The sequence below is a fragment of the Nanorana parkeri genome, unplaced genomic scaffold (assembly GCF_000935625.1).
Source record: "Nanorana parkeri isolate BGI_ZX_2015 unplaced genomic scaffold, ASM93562v1 scaffold936, whole genome shotgun sequence".
In the NCBI taxonomy this organism is placed as follows: domain Eukaryota; kingdom Metazoa; phylum Chordata; class Amphibia; order Anura; family Dicroglossidae; genus Nanorana; species Nanorana parkeri.
Genome location: NW_017307204.1, coordinates 79,429 through 92,911, shown reverse-complemented (window position 1 = coordinate 92,911; position 13,483 = coordinate 79,429). Strand labels below are relative to the sequence as shown.

Genomic DNA, 13,483 nt, shown 5'->3' with positions numbered 1-13,483 from the left:
GGGGGGCTTATTGTATCAAATTGTGCTATACTGTTGATTATTGTACTGTCATTTTCACATTAACTATGGTCCATATAAAGTGACATTTATCTCCTAAAAGTTAAGGCTGTGGGATTTGAAGGCATTTCTTTCAGGTTTTCTTCTTCTTCTCTCACCCTTGGCACAAACTCTGGAGCATTAGCCCTAAGTGGCCCCTTTCGTACATGAATTTAATATGCAGAAAAAATAAATCTTTGAATATGTGCGAAGATGTTTATTGATAATGATTGGTGGATAATAATTTATCAGTAAACATGTGGTAAACATGTGTGCCTAGGTTACAAGACAATGTTGGAGGTGGTATATGATTCCTGAAAGTATATGCAAGTTAATCTCTACATAGTGTAGTGCAGAACATACATACTGTTCATTACTTTTCAAGGATTATCTGCTTAAAATGCATGGTATTTTTTTAGATTCCATACTACCAGTTTTGTTTGCACTCACATGAAAGAAAAACTTGCATATCAATAATGAATCATTTTGAAAGTACAAAAAACAATTTCATACATTATACATGTCACAGGCAACCTTTTACTGACTGTTTAATGATTCCAGTCTTTTGTAACTGTTTATAATTATATGCTAAGTGCTGATGAAGTTATCTGTAACTCAGAGTTAATTTTAATTCCAAATTAATAATTGCATTGTTATTCTACAGATGCAAGTATGTACGCACATTATCTCTTCAATGCATTCGATGCGGATCAGTCAGGATCAGTTAAATTTGAGGTAAGTAGATTATATATAATTTAGGCCAGTTTATACCTGTGCAATTACAAAAATTAGACAATAAAATCATGCATGTGCAATACAATCAGTATTTTCCTATTGTTACATAAGCATGTTCTAAGCATTGCATGATTGTGCACTACTTATGTACAGTTGTAGACACCTCCAATGTTGTACTTATTTGGGCCAAACATTAGTAATTGGACAGGAGAACACTGACACGGACTGACAAACCCTCACTAGATCAATTGTATACAGGACCCTGCCACCATAAGAAAGCTATCCACTAAGAAAAAACATTGGCTTATACTAATACTACCAACTAGATTTGGCAGCAGCGATTATACATATATACAGTCATGGCCAAAAATATTGGCATTTCTGTCAGATAATGCACCACTTCCGGCCGGCTCAGCCCAGTTGTTATTGTTTAATGACAGATCAGCGTCCCCAGGTCATTTGGGGACGCTGATTGTCATTACACCTGGGCGGAATCAGCTGTGAGATCATGGCTGGCTCTGCCCAGCTGTCATTTGCTGTTCGCCCCACTTTGGGTGTAACTTCGGCTCAGTCGAAATTATGAAGCCATTACTTTTTTTCTGAAAAAGACGTTTTGAAAGAACTCTGAAATTTAAAGCTTTCAATTTTTGATAACCTAATATATATATATATATAGATATAGATATGTATATATAGATATATATGTATATATCTATATATACATATCTATATCTATATACCGTATATACTCGAGTATAAGCCGAGATTTTCAGCCCATTTTTTTTGCTGAAAAGTGCCCCCCTCGGCTTATACTCGAGTCAGCGTCATACTCGAGTCAGTTTCTTCTTACTTACCTCGCCGAGCGTCGCGTTATTGGAAAGTGCATGCATGGCACAAACTTGCTGACGACCGGAAAGCCTGCTGCCTATGGTAAATGTTTCTATCCTGTGTACTAAACAAAAATAGACAACAACACAAACATACAGACCTGGGATGTGCCATGGTCCGGGGGGACAGTACACCAATAAGGGGTCATACCCTGAGTATGAAGTAAGACAACTGAGGGATTGGGAGGGCGGGTCGCGCCGTCGGATCCCTGTGTACCCGAAAGCCTGAAACGGGCGGCTTAAGAGGGCCCCAGACTCCTCCCACAAATACAGGCTAACAAGTTAGTCTTAAACTTGTAATCGGAGTCTACTTACCTGGGACCGGAAAGCGCATGTCTGGCACAAACCTGCTGATGACCGGAAAGCCCACTGCCTAATGTTTCTATCCTGTGTACTAAGCAAAAATAGACAACAACACAAACATACACAGACCTGGTATGTGCCATGGTCTGGGTGGACAGTACGCCAATAAGGGGGCAAAAACAACCATTTAGAACTGAAGGACTTTTATTCGTATCTACCGGTGTCGGTGCTGATACTGGGCATGAAAATGCCCCGATACTAAGTGTCAATACCAGCGGCTTTGTGGATACCTCCGAGCGCCCGCAGAGACAGTGCCAGCACCCCCACTGACCGTCACATCCCTTCTCACCACTGCAGCCCTTCTGAGATTCACACCTGCCTGCCATACCCTTCGGACCCCGCTTTGAGAGCACTGACACTGTGTGGGAGGGAGGGTCTCAGTTTCAATAGCAGTCGAATTTCCATCTATGTTCCTCTTTGTCCTCTCCCACCCTGCCCTGATGGAGACACTGGTGACAGGGGCTCCATCTATTGTACAGAAGTGTGTGGCTGCTGCCAGCACGAGCTGTCATTACTATTGTTTACTTCTCTGACTGCATTGTAAGCCAGAGATGGGCAAAGTCTGCTTCTAACAGTCCCGGGGGATGACTTCTGGTAGTTCCACAGATTCTCAGGGGTCAGGTGCTGTGTGTAGTGACATCACGAGGAGGGTGCGGCCCCCCACTGATGGATGACACCATTACAGGGGGTGGCACCGACAGTCATTTTGGTGGCACCCCCTCTGTAAAGTCGGTCTGCATCTCTTCTAAGACACTCCACACCCCCCTAAGACCCTCTGCAACCCTCCTGAGGCGCTCTGCAACCTTCCTAAGACCCACCACACCCCTCCTTAGATTCTATGCACCCCTCCTGAGACCCTCTGCACCCTTCTTAAAACCCTCTACACCCTTCCAGAGATTCTCCGCACCCCTCTTGAGATTCTCTGCACCGCTTCCTAGACCCTCTGCACCCCTCCTGAGAAACCCTCTGCAACCCTCCTGAGACCCTTTGCACCGCTCCTAAAACCCTCTGCCCGAGACACCAGGCCGGCACCCTGGAGCAGAGCAGCAGCACAGAGTATGTAGCAAAATATTATTATGTATTACTGTATAAATTATTGCTGGAATTTGTAGTCCTCTATATAGCTGTGTCAGAGTACATTAATTACCAGACAAGCATAAGGTGCTAGTTAAAAATACTTTATTAAGAAAAGTGTCCACAGGAACAAGCAAAAATCATAAACAGGAACAAGCCAAGGTCAGGAGCCGGAGTGGTGTTCTTACAAGCCAGGTCAGGAACACGGAAATCAGCATTGTCAGGAACAAGCCAGGAGCAGGAACACAGAAATCAGCGTTGTCAGGAACAAGCCAGGAGCAGGAACCAGAGGAGATGTCAGCCAAGATCGGGTCATACACGGAATCAGGATACACTGAGCAGCAGGAATGCGCTAGCAGGAAAGACTGGACTGAGTGGTTTAAATAGTGAGTGGTGTGACATCATCACTCAGAGACAGGAAACTCCCATCTGGCTCTCTCAGATGATGCTCCCTGTTTGGCCATAAGAGGGAGCCTGGGAGTAGTGAGCAATGTTAAACAGTTTGCTCAGATAAAGGAGGAATCACAGGTGGGTGAAATGGCAGCCAAGCCAGAAGGCTGCAAACCAGTTAAGTCAGGGTGGTACCCTGACAAGCTGATGGTATTATTCTGCATTGCTGTACATCGTATTGCTGGGATTTGTAGTCCGCTTTGATGATGGTATTTTGCATTGCTGAATAATGTATTGCTGGGATTTGTACTCCTCTATAGCTGGTAGTGTTCGGCATTGTTGTATAATGTATTGCTGAGATTTGTAGTCCCTTTACAGCTTGGTGTCAGTGGCAGAGCTACCAGGGGCACAGTGGTTGCAGCTGTGACCAGGCTCTGGTACTTTACTACTGTCCTAAAATCATCATGTTCCTCACATGGTAAGAGACTCTAAGCTTTGACTGATAGTGAGAAATACATTTTCCCAGAATCCCAATGAATCTTTTTCTGGGTCCTGGTGCTCAGAGGCTTTGGGTGGGAATAAGCCTCCATTTGTAGGCCCACATCTTACCTTGTAGTCAAACCTTGTTTTTAGTTTTTTGGTGTGCACAGACCTTTATATACATTGTATAAGAGCTGACTGATGCTCAGGGCTCTCTCTTTTTCTCTCTGCTGTAGGAAAATGCTGCTAAGTTAAAGGTCTGACTGCTGACTACAAGAGCTGCCTGTTTGTTTTGAGGAGTCCATTAGGGGGCACACACATATGCAGTGGGTCATACTAATATTCAAGACCAAATACAGACATCCCAAGTCCGGGAGTCTCCCGCTTTTAGATAGCGGCTCCCATTATTAATATTATATGCTGCTGCTGTCAATCAGCAGAGGTGGACCTGAGGTGCTCCTCTGCTTATTGACAGCAGCAGTGGGTGGGTACAAGAGCAAGCCTGCTATTGGCTATTGCAATTTGAAATGACCAATAGCAGCCTAGCTATTCATTCCCCTGCTATTTAGTTTTATGTTTTTTTATTGTGAAGGTGGCCGACGGCCGCTGTCAAAATAAAAAAAAAAACAGAGAAGGTACCTCCCTGAAATGAGAAGGGCATCTCCCTGAAATAAGGTTTTGCAGGTTGGGATGTCGGCAAATATTGTTAAAGATTAGGAAAGACAAAAAAGTATTAAAGCTTGGTTTCATAATCTGAGTCATTTTTTGAATGCATGCAAATGCATGTTTTTGTACTTGTTGTTTCTTCTCTTTCCCCTGTTTTTAATACCGAGTACATGCAATACAGATAGCTGTGTTGCAACTGTTGGCTTCAAAACAAATCTGGTCTCAAAACTCTACCCATTATTTGTTAAATAAGCAAACATTTTATGGAGTTTTAGGGCCGGTTCACACCACAAACTCTGCGTTCCAGTCCGTTCGGCATCTGGAACGCAAGCTGGCTGGCTCCCTGCGTTCAGGGGCGGGAGGGGGTGTGGCGGTGCATTGAAGTCAATGGCACCGCAGCCATGCCCCCCGCCCGCACTGTGATTGCCTGCGCTGGGTACGCAGGCATATCAGTGCCTGCATCCCTGTCCAGTGCGATCTGCAAAAATAGTGCTTGCATTATTTTTACAGATCGCACTGGACTAGAATGCAGGCACTAATGTGCCTGCATTCCAGGTGCGGGCAATCGCAGTGCGGGAGGGGCATGGTTGCTGTGCCATTGACTTCAATGCACCGCCACGTCCCCTCCCGCCCATGAATGCAGGGAGCTGGACGGCTTGCGGTCCAGAGGCCAAACGCACTGGAACACGGACTTTGTGGTGTGAACTAACACTCCATTTTCATTTGATTGTTTAATTTTTTCCAATATTCTTTGTACTTTCTGTACTTCTCTAGATGGCTTAATTAGATGACTATTTGTGATCAATGAGTCTACTGGACGTTTTCAGTGCTAAATGGGAAAATGAGGAGGATCTGAGATTTTTTATTTACAAATACAGTATGTTTTATTGAGGTTTAGCAGTACAGAAAATAATAAAAAAATAAATACATTTTGCGTACAGATATGTATAAATCCACTAAGCTTTCAGATCATATACATAGAATTAAACATAAGCTGCTCTATACTTTCAAAGGTCAGCAACCTAAAGAAATACCTTACATTACATAGAAGATTGCAAAACCATATCTATGATCACCTCCTTTAAAGTGTATTTCCACTTTCACAGCCAATTTGAGATAACACCTATTTTCCATTTGTTACATATTCCAATTCACATAGCATAAGCCAAAAAAATGCTTCTTGCAGTTTAAATAGCTTTAACTTGGGATAGGGTTTTAAGGGTTAAAATTTCTTCTAACTTTCTTTTACATGTTACGAGGGGCTAGGTGATGGGTGAGGGATCTTGTCCATTCAGAGGTGGCTTGTATTGTATGTTAATGGAGCTTATCAGATAAACATAATCCTCAAATTTCAGTCCCAAGACTTTCCATTGGGACAGACCAATGTGAAAGGGCTAAGAAAAACTTGGAATCAGCCATCTTGCCTGATTTAACAAAAAGGTAAGTTATTTTTCAGTATGCTGTTTAAATAGGAACACATAGCGAACATATGGAGGGCTTTTCCTAAAATTTGACTGCAAGGGATGGGCTAGAAACACGTTTCTGGTCGATGGTGTTTTACTGGGATGAATTCACTGCAACAACCGAATACCAACACATCATGGCCTCCTGAGGAAAGCAGTCACGATCCTAGCTTGCTCCCCCCCTCCTGCTTCCTCCCTTCCCCAAACCCCCTGTCCACCCATTGTATGTCACCCTCCCTTTCCACACCCACCTCCCGACCTATATCAGAGACCACTACGCTGATCCCAATATGAACGACATGCCATGTCGGGCGGACCACTGAATGTCACTGGCAGCGCATCTGGTCCGCACACGGTGGTAGTGCGAGCTATTTCAATACTGGCAAGGCCTCCGCGAAAGCGGGGGCTAGACGTAAGATCAATGTTTGCAAAGTCGTAGTTGGCCTCTGTGCTTATTACAATTATCTGAGTTCTCAGTACTTCTGATGTGAAATGATATGACACGTTTACCCTTGTTCGCTGTTATATGACAGAACTGTTCAATAAAGAATTTATAAAAAAAAATTTGACTGCAAAAGTGTAAATACACTTTAATCACCTCTCGTCCATGGCCGTTCCTCAACGGCCAAACGAGAGCCTTATAGGAGCGGGAGAACGCCCGATCGTTTGTACTAGCTGCGGGTGTGCGCCCCCCCCCGTACCTCCATCGCTGCTGGCAGCGGCACAGCGATGCTGTCAGTGGAGATCAAAGGGAGTTCAGTACACAATCTCCCTTTGATCTCCACTCCTGTCCCCGAATTCAGGAAGTGATGTATATTACATGTATATTACATCACTTCTGACATTCCTCTGTCACTCTCCGGTACAGAAGCTGGTGAGAAGCTGGTGAAGCAGATCTGTGCTTCATCAGCTTCTCTTGCGGTCCCTAGGTGATATTAGGGGTCTTGGAGATGCCTTATGGTCCAAAAAGAGAACCTCTCATGTGAATTGGCTATCACATAGGAGTTTCTTAGCCCCCAATGTGATAGCAATAAAGTTAAGTGTAAAAAAAAAGTGTAAAAAAATGAAAGCATAAGAAAATAAAGAAGCTTAAAAAAATGAAAAATAAAAAAATGTAAAATAGCACATTTTTTTTAAAGCCCCCCCACATACAAACGCAAACATGTGTCAGGAGTGCCTATGTGTGAAAACAACGATTGCTCCCATTACGCCGCACATGTTACATATCGCCGCGAATGTCGGAGTGAGAGAAATGATTTTAGGGCCATTCATTTCTGATAACACTAAACTGATGAGCAGTAAAAGCGTTTAAAACGTTGCCCAGGGTCAATTCTGGGTGTGGTCGTTTTCTGCGATTTCGCGCTGAATACTGAAAAATGGCCTCGCCAGGAAAGAGGTGTAAACATAAGGTCTTCAAGTGGTTAAAGAGATTTTATAGTAATATAAATACAAAAAGGATATACTGTGTTTAAAAACAACCTAAAATAATAAAAAGTGTCCAGAGTAGTCCGGTTTGGTTAAACCTATAAAGTACTCAGTACTCAGAGTGTGTTAGGTCAAACATGTTTGTTTGCTCTAGTAAAATATTCTTGTAACTGATGTTATAACACCCTATACCAGTGGCACATGACTTCTGTAGTCCTGCTGTGTATGAATTTTTGTAGACCCAATTTATAAGCAGTCATTCTTTAACATATACACTCTTTATCTAACTCACATCCACTTCCACTATACTTGGAGCAGCTATCATTTTCTGTTTTGCAGATATCTGGAGTCTATCTGCAAAGAGTATCGGTATGTTCAATGGTGTAAATATTGTAAGGATCTAATCTATGACAATACTCAAAAGCACCAATTCTGAAGAGGGAGTCACAAAGTATCCTGTAGCATCTGAGATGAGATGGAACACTGAATTCCATTAGCTGCACACATTTTTGCACAGCCCGAAGGTGTTAAGAAGGGTGCCAACCTGATCACAGCCTCTCCAACACATATTGCATCTAGGGTAGCTAGATGCAACATAGATATCCTATTTGGAGTAAGGTACCATCATAGTTGATTCTTATGAGCCATTTTCCAAATGTTGATACATCGTTGATACATTCAATACAGGAGTTCTAGGCTAGCCCAGCACTGTGCTGAAACTCCTGTGACAGCTGAGAGGGGAAGGCTGTGAGTGCAGCTCTCCCCTCTCACTGTTTACATGGAGCAGAGAGGAGAATGGATGTTCACCGCTCTGCTCTCCGCTCTCCATCCTGAAGAGGGGATCTCCATTTCCGGAGAGAGACGGCTGGCGGGGGAGCATCGGGAGGGGACAGACCTGCAGGCTGCATACAAGTGATCTCAGCAACATTGCTAAGATCACTTGTAAATGAACAAGCAGCTTAGCAGCTTTCCTGCTCTTCAGGGCTAAATGTAGAAACCAAATACCCGCCCGACGCCTGGAACCTCATGTGCCAGACGTCGGAAGATAGAAGTTCCACACCGCTGCCGCCCCTTTGCACCCTGCCGCCCCCCGAGACCGGGCCTCAGTTGGCCTTGTGGGAAATCCAGCCCTGGTTAATACCATACACAAGAAAGGGGCACTCAACAAAGTTGGTTTGTAGAACAGGTTAAATATAAGGAAACCGATGTAGAACTATAGTTTTGACTCTCCACACATTCTGTTTCGGCTACCTATCTCTCATATTTTGCATTTTCTGTCTGAACAGGCTGATATTCACCTTGACTTTATCTATTTTACCCATTAACCACCTAAAGACCGGGATGTTACACCCCCTTCCTGTCCGGGCCATTTTTCTGTATTCAGCACTGACATTTATTCAATCATGCAGTCCTGTATGGAAATTAATTTTATATAATTTTTTGGGACAGATAGAGATTTCTTTTGGTGGTATTTATTAATCACTAGTTTTTTTATTTTTACTATATAAAGAAAAAAGTGCTGAAAATGTTGACAAAAACAACTGTTTTTCCTACGTTATGTTATGAAACCTATACTATTACCCAATTTTTTTGTAAAATATAAAAGATGGGGTCACGTTGGGTAAATAGACACCAAACATGTCAAGCCTTAAAATTGCATGCGCCCGCAAAAATTGCAAAAAACCTTTCATACACAAACTTGGCCATAGTCAATGCGTTATAAGCTTTAACCACTCATCAGTTTAGTGCTGTGATTGATGGTCCTAGAATTATTACTCTTACTCTGCAGTGATATGTAACATGAGTGGCGCAATCCACGTTTTCGTATGTAGGCGCACCCGACATGTGTTTTAGGTTTTTGGGGGTGGATGATATGTTGCATGATATTAGCGCAACTTATTATCAGACCCAAAAATTTAGTGCAAAATGCACTTAAGTTAAATTTAGTGCCCCAAAACACAAAACACCCATTTTCTAAAAAATATAAAAGATGAGGTTACAACGAGTAAATAGATACCTAACATGCCCAGGTTATAAAAATTGTGCGTCTGTGAAACAGCGTCAAATTTCAGTACCCCAAAAAGTCCATAGACTACGCTTTATAAGCCACTACAGGTCATCAGTTTAGAGATACGCGTAAATATTGTCCCAAAAATGATTGCTCTCACTCTGGCGTACAGGGGCGATAATCAACATGTGTAGCACAATCATCGGTTTCATACCTAGGCGCACGTGATGTGTGTTTACGTGAAGACGTTGGTGCTTGCGGGGGCAGGGACTTTAAAAAATGTTTTACAATAATTTTTACATTTATTTCACTTAATATTATTTTGAAAAACAGTTTTTTTTACTTGACTTTAATTGCTGTCACATAGAGGATCTTACAAGCCCCCCATGTGATAGCATATTGGCAGTGGCAGGTACTCTTTTAGGTGATACTAAGGGGTCCAAAAGACCCCTAGTATCACCTTCCCACTTTAAATAAGCTATTGCAGTGCAGATCGCTTCATGGTTACATAGTTACATAGTATTTGAGGTTGAATAAAGACATAAGTCCATCAAGTCCAACCTTTATAGGTCCATGTATCATCTCATTCTTAGGAGTACTTGTACCCCTGTATATTACGGTCCCTCAGGAAATCATCCAAAAGTTTCTTGAACAATTCCACACTGCCGGTGGCCAATTTTAGGTGATGACCTCTAGTTTTTGTAATGGAGTTAATCTTAAAGAGTTTGTTGCTAATGTTGCTGTCACCATTTAACATCTTGTACATGAAAATCATATCCCCCCCTTAATCTCCTTACTTACAACGTGAACATATTTAAATTTAGTAGTCTTGTCTCATAGCTCTGGTCCTCCATTCCCCTAATTAGTTTGGTTGCCCTCCGCTGGACGCTCTCCAGCTCAAGCACATCTTTTCTTAGTACTGGTGACCAAAACTGGACCGCATACTCCAGATGAGGCCGAACCAGCGATCTATAAAGTGGCACAATTATAGACTTGTCTCTGCAATACATCCCCTTCTTAATACTGGACAAGACCCTACTTGCTTTTTGTTTACAGCAGCCTGGCACTGCAAGCTACCATTCAGTTTGTGGTCTACAATGACCCCCAAATCTTTTTCTATTTCTGACTTCCCTAGTGGCATACCCATAATTGTATAACCCATTTGCTTATTTTTATTTCCAAAGTGCATTACTTTGCATTTATCGACATTAAACCTCATCTGCCATATTATTGCCCACTCCCCTATTTTATGCAGGTCCTCCTGTAATGTTATACTGTTTAGATCCGTTTCTAATACCCTCCCTATTTTTGTATCGTCGGCAAACACTGAAACATGGCTATTCACACCCTCCCCGATGTCGTTAATAAATAGGTTGAACAATATGGGACCAAGCACAGAACCCTGAGCGGTGTGCTCATTACACTCAATAATTTAAATAGTTTATTGCTGGGATGACAGCTATGGGACCGGAAGTGATGTAATCTGCATCACTCAGGGTCCCATAGAGCGGGGAGGAGATCTGCGAGTGCACGTTTGTCACTCTCCTCCCCATCTTCCGGCCCATAGAAGCGATCTGACGACAGCTGAGTGACCTGCACGGCCATTTAATTACAACCGCTGGATGGGACGGGGTTAAAAAAGAGTTGCAGGTAGTATTCGCCAACAGTAATTGAGAGTTTACTTGCTCCAGGGCAAGCTTGCATGGTTCATCCTGCAGACCCCCAGCGTGTTTAGGCGTGTCTGTGGTCTTCTGAGCACTACTCTGGATGCGGGGTGGGCTGTGGCCTTCCTCATGATGTGTGACAGATTGTAGTTCTCACCTGTAAACAGAGTATAAACTAGTATAAACTAAATACCAGTATAAACTTATACTGAATGAGAATTATGAAGTAGCAAGATGCCCAATAAAATGTTGCATTCAAAGACAAACTGGTTTAAGGCACTCTATAGGTAGCCCCATTGCATGTTATTGAATGACTTCTCCACATCCAAAGCGAGGATCAGAGAAGGCACCTGATGAGTCTCCACATAGCACATCACGTGTAGTATACATCTAGTGGCATCAGGAACCTGTCTCCCTTTAATGAAACCTACTTGGTATGCTTGAATAAGTAATGGTAAAACATTTAACAGCCTGTTCAATATAATTTTAGTGAATATTTTCATGTCAGAATTTAATAAAGATATACGGTAGGTCTAAAGTTCAATGGCCTCATCGGCTCTTTCCCAGGTGTACGTACTGTAATTACAGTAGCTTTAAGCATCTCTGGAGGGAAGAAGCAGCAAGTTAAAAAACCTTAAAATGTTGATAATACTCCCCTGAGGGGACATATGAAGAGGAAAAACCTTAATAATTTTAACATTCTCTTCTATCAAAAAGAATTGTTGTAGATGTTTCTCTGAAATGCAGAGCAGATGGATTTTGTCAACAAAATGTAAAATAATTTATGCCAAGGGCTGAGGTATGGAGTCATTATCATTTAGATTATATAAATCACTGTAACAATAATTGAAAGTAGTATTACACTCAAACTTTTTTCAATAATGAATCCAGATCAAACAAATATGTTGCCCAACAAACCATTGCTTGACATTTTTGCCAAAACACTTACAATCATCATGTTTCTCAACAGCTGCTTCCAGGTCTCCCAGCTTAGCTTCCCTGAACTTCCTGTCCAGTGCAAGTTCACAAAGGACAGTGCAGACTCCAGCAACAGTTCATCTGCTAGAATGGAGAAGGGAGGAGAGGGGACCAGTGGGGTAGAGAGTAGCTTGATTTCCTGTGTGTTTCTGGAGACACACACAGCTTACCAGCACACACAAGGATGACTGCATAGCACTCTGCTTGAGAAAGCAGTCACTCTAAAACAGGAAGTCAGGACCAGTGCTTAGGGGACCAGCTGATTCTCCAGGAAACTAAAACTTTTTTTATGTAATTTGTTTTTATTGAAACAATCAAAGAAAAGAACAGAATCCAAATACAGACAATAAAGTACAAGGCATGCAGAAGTACAAAATTACTGAATGACATAATCTCAGCAAACGTAAGACTGTTGGCCATATGATGAATTAACAAGAAAATGATATAACCTGTTGTTGCACAAGAATAAACATTAGCAACAAGCCTTGATGAAAGCATGAAAAACAAGAAGTGATAGGGCAGAAAAGAAGAAGAGAAAAAAGGAAGAAAACGACAAAAACAAAACAAAAATTAGATAAGAAGAGAAAAGGAAAGAGAAATGGAGGAAGAAAGAAAAATAAATGGGGATGTGTAAACTGGTCCCAAAGCTACACTCAAGATATCGCATAGAATAAATTTAGTCATCATCGAGTAACCCACATAGGTCCTTCTTAGTGCAAAAGTGGAACCAAGTGCTTCACACCTCATAAAATTGCGTATGACGATCATGTAAGGTGGCAGACAATTCCTCCAGCCTACAAATAGAGTGCATTTCAGCAATCCAGTCTGTCAAGGAGAGACTGATTTGTGATTTCCAAATGTCTGTATAACCGCCCTGGCAGCCAGTATGAAAAACCGTAGTAACCTCTTTTTTTGCCGACTTAAAAGAACCCAGCAACATTGACAGAAGAGCCAGCTGTGGGGAACCATCTACAGTAATACCAGTTACTGTAGGGAACCATCTACAGTAATACCAGTTACTGTAGGGAACCATCTACAGTAATACCAGTCATAAGTGTCAAAGATGGAAGACCAGAAATGTTTATTGCCCGGACATCTCCACCAAATTTAGCACTAAGCCCCGTTCGGAGAGACATCGCCAACAAAGATCAGACACCGAAGAATAGATAGCATGTAAACGGGTGGGACAGTAATATTATCGGGAAAGAATCTTAAAATGAAGTTCCTGAAAGACACTGGCCATAGAAAGTTTGTGAGTCAATACGTTCAAAATCCGAGAGATCCCTGTCAAGAGAACAACGCCATTGGATTAAA

The 13,483-nt window shown here is 42.2% G+C and overlaps 1 protein-coding gene across 1 annotated transcript in view; it reads left to right on the top strand.

Annotated features, from left to right (window-relative positions):
* LOC108795121 (Kv channel-interacting protein 1-like) overlaps window positions 1-13,483 on the top strand; it is a 176,240-nt gene that overhangs the window by 86,930 nt on the left and 75,827 nt on the right. The window contains exon 5 of the mRNA XM_018566314.1: window positions 701-771. Coding sequence (XP_018421816.1) covers window positions 701-771 — 71 coding nt within the window. The remainder of the gene's footprint in view (window positions 1-700; window positions 772-13,483) is intronic.